The sequence below is a fragment of the Musca autumnalis genome, unplaced genomic scaffold (genome assembly GCF_047663935.1).
Source record: "Musca autumnalis isolate F117 unplaced genomic scaffold, ASM4766393v1 scaffold_5, whole genome shotgun sequence".
Lineage (NCBI taxonomy): Eukaryota > Metazoa > Arthropoda > Insecta > Diptera > Muscidae > Musca > Musca autumnalis.
In genome coordinates this window covers 176,831,754-176,846,732 of record NW_027412088.1, presented here as the reverse complement: position 1 = coordinate 176,846,732, position 14,979 = coordinate 176,831,754, and the positions used below count along the sequence as shown (strand labels likewise).

The following is a 14,979-nucleotide window of genomic DNA, read 5'->3' as shown; positions in this document are numbered from 1 at the left end:
ATTCATAAAAAAATCATTCAGTTCATGTTCCATGACAACGGAAAATTGATAGCAAAACAAAGAGTAAAAGAAAAGCAACAACTGTTTGTTTTTTTCGTTGTGTGAGGAGAAAACATTTGACAGAAAACCACCCGCCGTATGAAAGGTAAGTAAATGTCAGATGGTACAGCTGTTTGTTTTTTTTTTTTTTTTGGGGAGAGATGAATTCACCACAGTTGTGCAAGAGAGCGAAATATAGGCAAACATTGGACGGTAGTGGTGATTTACATTGCATAGCAGAGTTGTATTTTCATGTAAAATACCGTTAGGTTTAAATATACGTACATCCATTAACAGAACGTTTCGACTATGCTAGATTTAGCAAATACAGTGGATTTAAGTTGTCATTTTCATGTAATATCCGCCAAATAAATCGAAACCGGATTTAATAAACTCGCTTGGTTTCAAATGTCAATTCCATAGCGCAGACGTCAAATAAATCTTCATAAGAAGGTTAACCCGGCTAAAAGCTCTAATGCAAACGCCGTTTAATGCACTTAAGGTAGAAATACAATGATCTTTGTTGCTTGCTTCACGCTCAATTTCACGTAAATGAATAAAGACCAGGTACTACCTGATTCAAATGCGATTTTGGATTTCATTATTCCTTTACACAAATTCAGGCTTGGATAACATGAATTTCTCATTGTGTTCTCAGCTTTAATCGTCGTATAAATGTGTAGTCTAAACCAAGCTTAAGTCTAATACCTATAAATGCTGTCTAAGTAAATTATTGATTCGAAATCGAACTAAAACATAGTCACCAATTGCAAAAATATCAAAGAAATTAATTTATTTTTCTAAATAATTATGTCTGTGCCAGAACCTGCAAGAATTATATACTATATACTACGATAACAATTTATCCTTTATGATATAGAAAATATATGGTCTGTTCCAGTACTGCAAGAATCTACTAATTTTTACTGTTCACGTTCGTGAAGCGCCGTTAATTTCGGATGAGCGGCGGCGGAACCGATCTGGTAACCCAGTGTAAAAGGACCTACTTGTTTATATGGCAACACCTTTTGAAGATGTCACTAATATTTTTGTTGTTGTAAATTTAGTTACAAGTATAGTTGAATTTTGCTCGACGCTTTTTGATTAAAAATTAATAAATATTGTTGAATTTCGTTGTTTTGAGCGCGTATTTATATTTGGCGCTATGGTTTTTTGCTAAATTAATATTTCGATTAAAATAAAATAACTTTGGATTTTATATAAACATTTTCGGAATTGTTTGTGAATTTTTTATAATAATAAAAGGAAAGTGTTTCTTTTTAACCGATATTGTTCGGTAACTCAAAAGTGTTTTCGTTTTCCTTTACTTATTTTGCAAGTGTTGTGCCTTTTTTTCTCTCCTTTGTTGGCTCCAATTTTGCTCCCCAGCTGCCGCTTCATTTTGTTGTTGGGCTTTTGCCCAAATAGTTTCGAGAAGAAACATTTACAATTTTTTTCGATAACATAAAGGAAAAAATGTTATCGTGGTAAAAAAATACCTTCTTGCAGGTTCTGGAACAGAGCAATAGTAAAATGAATTCTTGTTCTATGAAAATTTGAAATGAAAACTTTTATTACTGCTAAACCTAAATAACGACGGGACGTACACAAATATTTCACCAACCTAGCAAAACAACGCTCTCTGATCGTCCGTATTACCCAAATACGTTGAGTCCCAAATCACATTTAAAACACAAAATCCGTGACCGAAACTTACTTAAAGGTTTTCAATTGTAAAACAAATAATTTTCCTTTGCAATGAATTGTATTTCAAGTTTTGTTGGGCTTTTGCTTTTAAAATACAAAAAACACACACATACAAACAATAACGTTCTGTCAAAGTTAAACTTTTTCAACTTACAAAAAGTATACGGTAGTTCTCATAAGAATACATGTGTTCTATTTTTTGCACCACACACGCCCTGTGTATACGTCCGTCCATAGGTATGGGCCTTAACAGCTATACCTAATTTAAGTCGTGACGTACAAAAAATATTCACCTACTCACCACAACAACGCTCTCTGAGCGTCCGTATTACCCTAATACGTTGAATCCGAAATCCCATTTAAAACACAAAAACCGCGACTGAAACTTTATTAAATGTTTTCATTCGTAAAACAAACATTTTTCCTTTGCAATAAATTGTTGGTCTGTTCCAGTACTGCAAGAATCTACTAATTTTTACTATTTTTTTCGATAACATAAAGCAAAAAATGTTATCGTAGTAAAAAATAGTAGCTTCTTGCAGGTTCTGGAACAGAGCATATATTTCATGTTTTGTCCCAATTTACATTGGGCGAGTTTACTTGCGGCAATTGTCATTTTGTAGGAGAGAGAGGTGAGGCATATGGTAACCCTTTGCCTCTCAGCACCCTCTCTCACCTACAAACTGACAATTGCCGCAAGTAAACTCGCCTAATGTAAATTGGGACTTAGTTGGGCTTTTGTTTTCAAAATTAGAGTTGTATAGCTCATGAACGAACTAGTTCAATTGAACGACTCAGTGAAAAGAGCGTTTGAACTAGGTCAGTGTATATAGTTTATTATAGTTCACTGAACTATGATCATTGATCTATTTAGTTCAATAGTTCAGTATTTCATTCAGAAATAAAGTGATGTTGTCTAAATGAGAGCGTACAACAGAGCAAACTGAAAATGGGAGCATTTACAGACGTTAAAACGTTGCGTTTTTATTTAGATACAGATTTAAATGCGTTACTTATGTTATTAATATCGTAGTTTTGCAACAGTTAAAACAGTAACTTTTCAGCTTAATTTTTAACAAAAAGCATACTACATTTTTCTGAATTATGTCTTCTAAAAGAAAGACAAGCTCAGTTTGGCTTTATTTTAAAGAAAATGGATCACATTATTGCCAGGTATCATTGAACATTTCTGGAGGATCGCATGGAAATTGGAATCGCCACATGAAAATGAAACATGCGCTCATTCCTTCCGTCCATAAAAGGTCGGAGACAACATCCTATGTACAACCTGTGGAAACAGCAAATTTAGAGCCGAATTTAGTAGAAGACCTTCCAACTACAAGCGAACGTGTTAGAAGCCAACAGCAACAAATAACTCAGTTAATACGAAGAACACCACCTATCCTTAAAGTGGATGCAAAAAATAAGCAAGTGCTGAAAATGGTGGCTAAGGGACACCATGCTTTGAAAATAGTGGAAGAACCAGAATTTAAACGGCTAATTCAATTAGTGTCACAATGTCCAGGATATACATTACCCACAAGACAGACTTTGTCAAAACACTTATTGCCAAAGGTACACAGCGAGCTTTTAGTAAACATAAAGGAAGCAGTACGTTCAGCTTCAGCAGTATGTCTTACAACAGGTGGGTGGACTTCAAAGACAAATGTAAGTTATATGGCTGGAACCGCTCACTTCATCAACGAAAGTTCAACTTTAAAATCCTACTTGTTGTCCTGTGAAAAATTCAACTTAAATCATATAGCCGAAAATGTATGCCACTTTTTAAAGTCTGTTATAAAGGATTTCGAAATAGAGGACAAAATAACTGCTGTTGTAAGCGATAATGCCTCCAATATTACTGCCGCCATTCGTCTAGGCCAGTGGAAAGGTATTAGTTGTTTTGCCCACACTTTAATTTTAATAGTTTAAGCGGCCCTGAATGAAATTAAAGATATTGTGAGAAAGGTGAAGAGTATTGTCGAGCATTTTCGAAGAAGCACCAAACATCAATCTGTGCCAACTCGGTGGAACTCCACGTACGAGATGCTCGACAGAATAATTTTGCTGAAAGATGCTATAATAACAACAACATCTCTTATCTGCCCCGATCTACTTCCTCAGACGAATGAGTGGGAGACAATAAAAGAGGCTACAGCAATTGTGAAGCCTTTTTATGAGGTAACAAAAGAAATTTCTTCTGAAAAACACGTCACTCTTTCTAAAGTCACGGTGATTTGCAACATTCTTTTTGGTTTTATTTCAAAAACCGTGTCTGTCGATCCAAAAATACATGCAATGTTAGACATAATGGGGAAAGAACTCATCTCACGGTTTGGAAATTATGAGAGTAATACTCTTTATTAGGGTGGGGCGATTTGAAAACCATCACGGGCGCCTGAAGATTCTGATTCTTGGGATTGTATTGAGCAAAAAAGTCAACTAGACCATATGTCTACGGTGAAAATCGAGCCCCCGGATTTTGAGTTTAAGTTTTTTTCCAAGGGTTTTTGGATATTTTGGCACATAACAGCCAAACTACTGAGATTTTCGATGCGCCACAAAGACAAAAATTGTAGCCAAGACAATAATTAAGAACTCTCTAGAACATCGCAAAGTCATTGGAACGCTTCTTCAGGCAGTTATGGCCTCGAGAAGATGCACATTTTTCGGAAAATACCGATAAATGGCACTGTGCTACAAAACTGGACTCAAAGTAAATAGGTGGAAAATTCCTTTTTCAGATGAAAGCCCTTGGTGAGTGTACTAAGAACCCACCTGGACATTTTCGCCACAGATCTAGTTTCTGAGATATTGCGCGATTACTGGTTTTGTTTTGGCCCCTTAATTTGTGAGAAAATAGCTTTGTATCTCTGTTTAGGGTTATTGTAGCTTCATTTTGAGATTACATGTCTTCAGTGAAATTGAATGGCGAATCTTTTTGTAGAATATTTCATCCCTCTAACTCAAATCCTTTCATGTCCTTTTCGTCCTTAATTTCTTGAACCGTGGTAAAAGTACCACAAGACGAGATTTTACAGCCTCCGAATATTCTACAAAAATGTAGCTCAGAAGATTTTAGGTACGGTTCTCTTTGGTCACTAATCGATATTTGCCCTTTTTCATGGTCCTTTTTCACATTTACCCGGTTTTTGTTCAGCAAACTATGCTTTGTTTTTCTGCATATTCGTTAATGGTCTGTGGTGTTTCTGAACTACTTACCGTAAATAGCTCATGTAAAGACAAACACGTTAATTACAAATTTTCTGGGATTATAGATCCGGTTATCGATATTTCTGAACCGAATATTCTTATATCTAACCCGATTTTTGATCCGGGTTTTAGTAACCGATTAACCCGATATGTATATCATTAGAAAGCTAATAACATTGCCACTCACGCGACAGCAATTTTTTTGGTTCCGATGCTAGAACAAAGAAACAGGGGTTCTTAAACCGATTTTGAAAGAAAATACTACTGGGGAGAATATTTTTTTGGCGATGAAAGTCGATTAAGGTATTATTATAAATCTGGAAAGACAGTAAAGTCATAAGTGAAACTTTTGAGTTATGGCGTGATGAAATTGTGATATATTGTTTTTAACATACACTTAAAGTTCGTCAAGAATTCCATAACTCAGAAGTTTGAACTATGGCAATAACTGTGCTTACCATTTACTTTTGTTCATAGCGCCAACTTATAAATATGTTCTATTTTTATATTTTCCTATATTTTATCCACAAAAAGACATATGTTTTTGTTTAATATTTATTTTGAAATTTATTTAAAATAAAAAGAAAACAATTATTGTGTTAAATGATTTCACATTAAGTGTAGTTTTTATTCAAAGGTTGCCTTCCAAATCTCTTCGAGATTCCATACGAGGCACTTTCTTTCGACCTTCACATACAGATGCCAGTAAACCTTCACGGGTTTTGTCGATTGAGCGCTTAGCAACACTAGCTAGTACCTGGACATAACGCTCCGTACCTTGAATATGACATGGTATGAGTGGATCTAGAAATGGTGGATTTTCGTCATGTACACTTTCCAGGTATTGTTGTAAATGCTCATACGGAATATTCCTCGTAAATGGTGGTTCAAATAACAGTGCTTTATCCTCTAAATCGATCATGTGAACGTAATCCGTACAATCAAAATTGATTATTGGTTTCACATATTCACGGAGCTCACTTATATCGCATAAATTGTCTCGAATATACAATATTTTTTGAAGTGCAAAGTTTCTAATTTCTTTACGATTATCAAATAACATGCTCAACAAAACATTTTCGCTGTGTGCAAAATATGAATTATTCTGTATTACGGGGTTTACGATGTTACGTAAATTGTCTGGTAAATATTGCGTCCACTGGATGAATTTTCCAAGCAGAGCACTACCGTAAACAGCCGAATGGTAATATTTAACGTTCAAATACATGGGAACATACACTTTCATGATGTACCTTGCCAAAATTTTTAAATTTTCTGATGGGTCTTTAGTCGCAATATATAATCGGAGTAATCTACTAGCTTTTGTTATCCATCTCGAATGTCCTACCGGTCCAGGTTTTATGTTTGCAAGATTTATTGAGCAACTGCCACTTGAAACGGCTTGGGCAATTTGGTATAGATATTTAACGTCCGTGGAAAGTTGGTTTTCAGCATCTGCACTCATTGTAGGAATGTGTTCAAGTGGAATAACTTGAAAATTTTCGATAACCTGAAAAATGTTTAGAATGTTAAAAAAAATCATAAAACTATTTCGGATATGTAAAGAAGTACAAAAGTTTATGATATTTACTTGTAATGTATGGGAAACATCTATCATTTGAGCTAACGATCCAGTGCTTTTTGTTGGTCCCGTAGTGACCGATTTTTCAACAGTGTTGTAGAGATGTCGGAACGGCAATTCGTTGAAGTGAAGTAAACAGATAAACCAATGTATTGGTCTATTTACATAGCGTTCGATGAGACGCAATATACCTCCAGATGTGCCAGTGTTTGTCGCCTCCCCATCACTACAGACGGCAATTAAATTTTCAAGTGAAAGATTTTTATATTTGAAAAATTCAATCAATTCCGTTTGTTTCGCTTTGGCCGTTTCGCCTTTATTTTCTAAATTCACATAGCCAATTAGTGACGAATGTGGTTCTCTTACTACTACTAGGTGTGGTTCTTTTCGCATTGTAGTGTGATATACTTCATTAATTTTTTCCCGAGTTAATGAATCATTTTTGCGACCATCAAACGAAAAAGCGATTAACGATTCTTCATCGTGATTTGCTCGTAAAATGTCTTGTCTTGATTTTTCACGTTCTCTGCTCATTTTTCTTTTATCCATAACAATGATTTCACCTTGTTCATCCTTAAATTGTATGTCAGCGAATAAAGCTGAAGCCAAAACCGATGCTATTCGATCGGATACTCCAAAGCGATCGCACATCATTGCAAACCGTGGTGTTCTATATCGCGGAGTATACATTTTTCGCATGGTTGTAGTATGGATTTGCGAAGCAGGAGGTTCATAGTTTTCCAACTCATGCACATCAGATTCTTCTGGTTGATATATTGATGATGCACCTAAATTTAAAGATGGTAACACCGTCGATGTTTCTACTTCGACTTCCAAATATTGAGGTATTGTAAGGATTCGTTTGTTATGCTGATCCAACATGAACTCATGGAGTCGGTCAGGAATTTTGCCACAATTACATCGATCTATTTTGAGCTGGCATTTACATTTTCCGATGTAAAATAATTCGGTAGTGCTTTCAACATATTCTCTGAATTTAGATTCATTTTTTGTTTTGTTCTTACAAGCTTCACGGTATTTTTGCAGTAGTCTGGTCAATTTCTTAATAATATTTTTTTTTTCAGTAAGCTCGATATTTATCTGTTTCCAAATTTGTATTAATTTGTCGCAAACTTGTGGTGTAAATACATCGTATGAAAACATTTTATTTTCGTTTTTGTAACGAGCTGCCAAGAAAAAATAATATTTCAAAATTTCGCTTATTGTTGGAAGCGAAATATTTTCTAGTTCAGACTCCAATCCGAAGTGGAATACGTTTTGCGGACGCATATGCTCTAGATTTAATAATGAAACTGATGATTCCCGCTCCTCATTCACAGTATTCTCAATATCTATTGAATCCATATTTTGTATATTTTTTTTTGTCTTAAAATTGCTTTTAAATATCACTACACAGTTTATAAACTCAATAATTATCTCGAAAACTTGCGTTTGCATCAGATATTTTACAAAACTATTTTATCCTACGATCGTTTACAATAAACTAACAAAAATGCGTCAAATAAAAAGAAATCAAGAGAAGAAGAAATAATTTAAAACCGTTAACCGTTAGGGCATGGTGGAATAAGAAGGTGATACATCACATCATACTAAACGTCAAATTTGGTCACAACAATGCATAATTGTGAATAGCTTCTTTACATTTTTTATAGCATTTCAATCACAATAATGCATTTTGACAACTGGTATGAAGATCAGCTGATTTTGGCGTAGTATCTGTATTATCGTGCCATGTGTTAGGGTATGCAATAGGGATAGGTAGACCGACTTTCGATTAATCATTAAGTCGAGTTGTCGGTTGACGATAAAAATCAAAATAAAATATAAAAATAGAACATATTTATAAGTTGGCGCTATGAACAAAAGTAAATGGTAAGCACAGTTATTGCCATAGTTCAAACTTCTGAGTTATGGAATTCTTGACGAACTTTAAGTGTATGTTAAAAACAATATATCACAATTTCATCACGCCATAACTCAAAAGTTTCACTTATGACTTTACTGTCTTTCCAGATTTATAATAATACCTTAATCGACTTTCATCGCCAAAAAAATATTCTCCCCAGTAGTATTTTCTTTCAAAATCGGTTTAAGAACCCCTGTTTCTTTGTTCTAGCATCGGAACCAAAAAAATTGCTGTCGCGTGAGTGGCAATGTTATTAGCTTTCTAATGATATACATATCGGGTTAATCGGTTACTAAAACCCGGATCAAAAATCGGGTTAGATATAAGAATATTCGGTTCAGAAATATCGATAACCGGATCTATAATCCCAGAAAATTTGTAATTAACGTGTTTGTCTTTACATGAGCTATTTACGGTAAGTAGTTCAGAAACACCACAGACCATTAACGAATATGCAGAAAAACAAAGCATAGTTTGCTGAACAAAAACCGGGTAAATGTGAAAAAGGACCATGAAAAAGGGCAAATATCGATTAGTGACCAAAGAGAACCGTACCTAAAATCTTCTGAGCTACATTTTTGTAGAATATTCGGAGGCTGTAAAATCTCGTCTTGTGGTACTTTTACCACGGTTCAAGAAATTAAGGACGAAAAGGACATGAAAGGATTTGAGTTAGAGGGATGAAATATTCTACAAAAAGATTCGCCATTCAATTTCACTGAAGACATGTAATCTCAAAATGAAGCTACAATAACCCTAAACAGAGATACAAAGCTATTTTCTCACAAATTAAGGGGCCAAAACAAAACCAGTAATCGCGCAATATCTCAGAAACTAGATCTGTGGCGAAAATGTCCAGGTGGGTTCTTAGTACACTCACCAAGGGCTTTCATCTGAAAAAGCAATTTTCCACCTATTTACTTTGAGTCCAGTTTTGTAGCACAGTGCCATTTATCGGTATTTTCCGAAAAATGTGCATCTTCTCGAGGCCATAACTGCCTGAAGAAGCGTTCCAATGACTTTGCGATGTTCTAGAGAGTTCTTAATTATTGTCTTGGCTACAATTTTTGTCTTTGTGGCGCATCGAAAATCTCAGTAGTTTGGCTGTTATGTGCCAAAATATCCAAAAACCCTTGGAAAAAAACTTAAACTCAAAATCCGGGGGCTCGATTTTCACCGTAGACATATGGTCTAGTTGACTTTTTTGCTCAATACAATCCCAAGAATCAGAATCTTCAGGCGCCCGGTACCACTTTTTTCCTTCCATACAAATCGCCCCACCCTACTCTTTATGCTGAGAGCACGATTTTGGATCCCCGTTTTAAAAAACGCGTTTTATGAAAACGCACTGAAAAACTTAAAGGACTCATTAAGTTTAGTGAGGCTTCCTCAGGATCAAGAACAAGAGGGACACCATGAACAGCCAGTTTCAAATACCGATAAAGGTTTTGATTTTTGGAATGAATTCGACCAAGAAACGAACATAATGGTCCGTCCAGAAAATAATACGGCTGCTAGCATAAGGGAGCTAGACAAATATTTAGATGTAGACTACGTTGATAGAAAAAAGATCCTCTTGAATGGTGGAAAGAAATGAAACACGTATATCCTCGAGTATATGCTTATGCTCTTAATAGGCTTAGTATTGTAGCAACATCGGTTCCGTGCGAAAGGATCTTTTCTGGTACAGGCCAAATCATAAGAGATAGGCGAACTCTCCTCAAGCCAGAAAAAGTTTTGACCTTAAATTTTCTGCATAGCAATATGTAGCGTAAATACGTAACCCTTCATTGATTTTATTTATTTTTATATATTTACTTTAACAGCAACACTGAATTCTTAGGACGTAAGATAGACTGATCTATGTATGTATTTAGTTTTCGTACCTGTATATAAACGTTTTTTTTTTTGCATAATAGAATAACTTATTTTTTGTTCTCAAAAATAAAATATACAATACTTTAAAAAAGAAACTAAAAGGTTCAAAAGAATTATGTATGTTTATTAATGTATAAAAAGGTGTCCTTTATCTTTACTCAATGCCAACGAATTCAAAAATATTTGGCAGTGTTCATCATTGGGTCAGAAAAAGTTCGTAGATATTATTTACACCTGCTCTATTTAAATTGCAGTAATAAACTAGAAAATGCTCGAGTATTCATAAATAAAACTACGTTTGTCAACGATAGCAAAATAAAACAATACAATGGATTTGGAAGCCAAAAGACCACATTGGCACATGAAACCATTCTGATTTATCCAGTCAATCATTACGAAATATGCTGTTGTAATGCGTTTGATCAATCTGATCCAATTGGGACAAAATAAACACCTTTAGTATTGTTTCTGTTTACGAATCCAGAAGCTTCCAATAATACTGTTTTGTTCGAGATAATAATTAAAACGTCATTAGCAGTTTTTGTCGCCCATCTAGAAAAAAATGTAAATTTAATTACATACACATTTGCTTCCGAAGGATTCCTTACACTACCGAGCATTTCTTATTGGCTTTCGATTAATATGCAAACAGCAATTCTGGTTAGAGAGAAGTCTCCCTTATCTATTCAGGGTTGTTGAGGGAACACATATATGTATGTAACTCTGGTCATGCACCTGTAAGGAATTCACATTACAGAATTTGTTTAAGCTATACTTCCGAAGGGTTCCTTTCACTAACCAAGCATTACTATTTGGTTTTCGATAATATAAACCATCTGTAAACCTATGCTTCTGCGTTGGTTTCTATGCTGCTACAAAACAAAACTCAGCATTTGTGACCAGGTACCTCAAAGGAATTCACATTACAGAATTTGTTTAAACTACTTCCAAAGGATTAATTTCGCTTACCAGCATTTCTGTTTGGTTTTCGATTCTATGCTGAATCGAACTCCAAAATTTAATGATTTTGTGGCGAGAATGTCTAAATAATTTTGTTTCTTTGCTGTATTGTGTGTATAATAAATAATAAGTGAACGATTCAGAGCCGGTGAACGATTCACATTAGTTGAACGGTTTACACTAGGTGAACGATTGAACTAAATTGTGAACTATGAACTAGATTTGTGACCTAGTTCAATGAAAAGAGCTGAACTATATTGATCGCTCTTTCAAATGAACTAGATTGTACAACTCTATTCAAAATACAAAACACACATATACATACATACAATAACATATCGTACGTTCTGTCAAAGTTGAAAATGTTCAACTTACAAAAAGTATACGCTCGACGTATTTCGGTAGTTCTCATAAGAATACATGTGTTCTACTTTTTTTACCACACACGCCGTATTTAGGCATAGCAGTTAGGAAATAAAAGTCAAATGAAAAATTTTATAAATGGTCTGTTCCAGAACCTGCAAGAAGCTACTATTTTTTACTACGATAACATTTTTTCCTTTATGTTATCGAAAAAATAGTAAAAATTAGTAGATTCTTGCAGTCTGGAACAGACCAAAAGAAAATAATTTTCATTTCAAATTTTCAAACAAGAATCCAACCTCTGGAACTAATTATTAAATTTTTATGAAATGTTTCAAAAAATAAATTATTTGGTTTGTTCCAGTACTGCAAGAATCTACTAATTTTTACTATTTTTTCCGATAACATAAAGGAAAAAATGTTATCGTAGTAAAAAATAATAGCTTCTTGCAGGTTCTGGAACAGAGCAATTGTTTACGAATATCTTTTTGTTTTTCATTTTATCATATTTGTGAAAAAAAGAAACGTCAAACGGCCTGGAAAATAGGTATCTGAGAAGGAATGCGAAATAGAGCCATTATTATATGTTTTCTTTTACTATTGAATGGATTTGAAATCGCCAAATAAACCAATTTGGAGGATTTTATGATATAATGTTAACTTTAAAGGTTAATGAAAAGAATGTTATCCTTGAAATTTAATGATCACTTCCAACTTTATTTTAACCGGAACACTATACAACTGTACATCCAATTATAAAGATAATGATAGTCACACATCCACTTATAAGTACAACAAAAATTAGCGCACAACTTCTTAAATCACAGAATTAAGATATTCATCCACAAACTGTGCGAAGTGCAGTGATGGAAGGTGAAAGAAAAGTCTTTAGTAATAATAATGAAAATAGTTAAAAAAATAAATTTGCCCCTCAATATGAACATGCGTCTCCAAGTCTCGAAGACTGCCATATTCTCCTATGAATCCAGGGACGTACGCAGGGCATTATCAAGGTCTAAACTTTGCACATCGTAATATTTACTCCAGATATATATCAGGCTCGAATATGTACTATATCCATCCTGGTACTTCCATCACAAAAGTTCCCGTAAGAGCTGTTAGAGAATCGTTTTGAAATTTGTACGTACTTCTTCTGGTTCTTTTTACAGTCATTTAATAATGTTCACTTTGAGGTTCTGCATGAATATTTCAGTAAATAGTCTCTCAAGTTGATTATTAACAATTGCTCAGCAATTGACTTTAGGGGAAAAACGAAGGTGGTACGGTTTTTTTTGCTTACCTGCACATTGTGCATGTGTGTGAAGATAAATTGGAGTTGAAATTGGACAATTTAATTTTAGCAAAGGCACGAACCAACAACAGCGTACTGTACAGATCAATTCTAGGGCTAAATTTAAATTGGAATTTAATGACAAAACTTAATTTAAGAATGAAACTATTAATATCTTTATAATATTTGAACAATATTTAACTGTATTAAAGGAAACTGTAAATATTTATTTAGCATACAAATTTATTATATTAATGAGGTTTGTTTAAACGTTTAAATAATTATATACGTGTCAATTTCTAACAAAAGTACCAACGACCAACACTGCTAAAGGGTTATTACTTTGGGGAGGAGTTCGTCTATTGTTTTTGGATAGGACATCGAATGTCCATCTAGCCTATGTCTTTCAAGAAATTCTAAATATTATCATATTTTGGGAAAAAATTATTTTATATACCCACTACGATAGCTGCTAAAGGGTAACTACTTTGGGGCCCCCACCAAATAATGGGGACGGAATATTTTTATATATGTCTTTCAAGAAATTCTAAATATATTCAGATTTTGGAAAACAATTATTTTATATACCCACTACGAAAGCTGCTAAAGGATAATTAATTTGAACTGAAGTTTTCAGTAATCTTTGTAGTTTTGTTACAACTCTATAATTTTATTCACCATACTTATCTCTATAATGACCCGAATGTTCCAAAACCACTGTTCATGTAGCGAACAGGTAGATTTTATAATAAAGATAGTGAATGGCTTGGTAAGGATTGCGTGTGTAGAGACGAGTGATATTATTTAGTTAAACAGTGATCTATTTTTAATACACTCCACCTGAAAAAGATAAACATGTGGTAAGCAGACCGCCTTATAGTAAGAGATCGTTAGAATAAAATGAGATTAGAATTTCCATTGTCACATGTTGTATCCAGCAATTTAGGATGTAATGTATGCTGCTGACTGATAACCATGTGTAGCGAGTTTGCTTGCCACATGTGAGATGACGAAGTGTGTCTATGACATAAGATTGTGTGGGAGATGCGTTCGTACATCAACGTTTGTGCACTCTCCGTCTCTCTTTTACTATGCTGCTGACTGATAACCATGTGTAGCGAGTTTGCTTGCCACATGTGAGATAACGAAGTGTGTCTATGACATAAGATTGTATGGGAGATGCGTTCGTACATCAACGTTTGTGCACTCTCCCTCTCTCTTTTACACACTAGTCTATGTTAGGTTAAGTCAGATGGTAATATTTAGTCCTTAAGAATATTTTTTACTTTTAATACAAATAGGAAACTCTTCGTAGTTTCTTGGATCCCGGTTTAACAACCTCCGAACGAGTGATATTTTTGCAATATAAGAAGAATTATGTTGTTGTTGTAACATCATGAAAGCTACGTAGAAGCACAGTTTTGATGTTGAGTTGGCAGCCGCTAGCCGAAACACTATGGTTTCGGGTCAATCCGGTACATTTGGTGGAGACTGTGTTGATCTTGTTTGTCAATGGAATAATTAGAGCCTTTAATTAGTTAGGAAAAGCTTTTAGTTAAACAGGGATATATTTTTAATATAAAGTCCACTTAAAGAATGTGTTTGGAATAAAGTGAGATAAGATTTTTCCTTTGCCACATGTGGTATGTCTGAGTCAAATTACGGAATGATAAGCATGCGTAGCGTATTTGCTTGGCTCATGTGAGATAACTAAATGTGTTTATGGCCTCTTCAAAGAGATTTATGGCAGGTGCGTTCGTTTGTCCAATCTATCTCCCTCTTGTATACACTAGTCTAAGTTAGGTTAGGCTAAGTTTGACGTATTTAATTTAATCGGATTTATCAAACCCACTGGGTTTCAAATGTCAATTCTATTGCTTATATTTCAAATAAATCCTCACAAAGAAGGTTAACCCCGCAAAAAGCTATAATGTAAACATGACCTTACAGATATAATTATCCCTGTACTCTGTTTCTTCAATTTCTACTTATGACTCCCATGACAATTTTTTCCAAAAA

The 14,979-nt window shown here is 34.3% G+C and overlaps 2 protein-coding genes and 1 long non-coding RNA gene across 5 annotated transcripts in view; 1 reads left to right on the top strand and 2 right to left on the bottom strand.

Annotated features, from left to right (window-relative positions):
* Positions 1-14,979, top strand: part of LOC141406826 (major facilitator superfamily domain-containing protein 6) — a 76,930-nt gene that overhangs the window by 1,230 nt on the left and 60,721 nt on the right. Inside the window, exon 1 of one of the 2 annotated variants that reach the window (XM_073992879.1) lies at positions 7-145. The exons of the other annotated variant lie outside the window; for it this stretch is intronic. The gene's annotated coding sequence lies outside the window, so the exon portion shown is untranslated. Of the gene's footprint in view, positions 1-6; positions 146-14,979 lie in introns of those variants that run through there. 2 annotated transcript variants of the gene reach the window in all.
* LOC141386844 (uncharacterized) lies at positions 5,591-7,722 on the bottom strand. Its single transcript, XM_073955751.1, has 2 exons — positions 6,551-7,722; positions 5,591-6,469 (listed from the first exon to the last, which is right to left on the bottom strand). Exons 1-2 carry the CDS (start codon positions 7,703-7,705, stop codon positions 5,591-5,593), a joined length of 2,034 nt encoding a protein of 677 aa, XP_073811852.1. The 5' UTR covers positions 7,706-7,722.
* LOC141406834 (uncharacterized) lies at positions 10,749-11,447 on the bottom strand. 2 transcript variants are annotated; one of them, XR_012413517.1, is made up of 3 exons: positions 11,316-11,447; positions 10,955-11,081; positions 10,749-10,898 (listed from the first exon to the last, which is right to left on the bottom strand). It is a non-coding gene; the product is annotated as an uncharacterized lncRNA (long non-coding RNA). The 2 variants fall into 2 exon arrangements; XR_012413518.1 differs by having other exon boundaries at positions 10,960-11,081.

Excerpts from the sequence above, each read along its gene's own strand:
- LOC141386844 (XM_073955751.1), bottom strand. The coding sequence starts at position 7,705 with ATGTTTTCATACGATGTATTTACACCACAAGTTTGCGACAAATTAATA. Across the intron at positions 6,470-6,550 it reads ATGTTTCCCATACATTACAA|GTTATCGAAAATTTTCAAGT; the intron begins GTAAATATCATA and ends AACATTTTTCAG.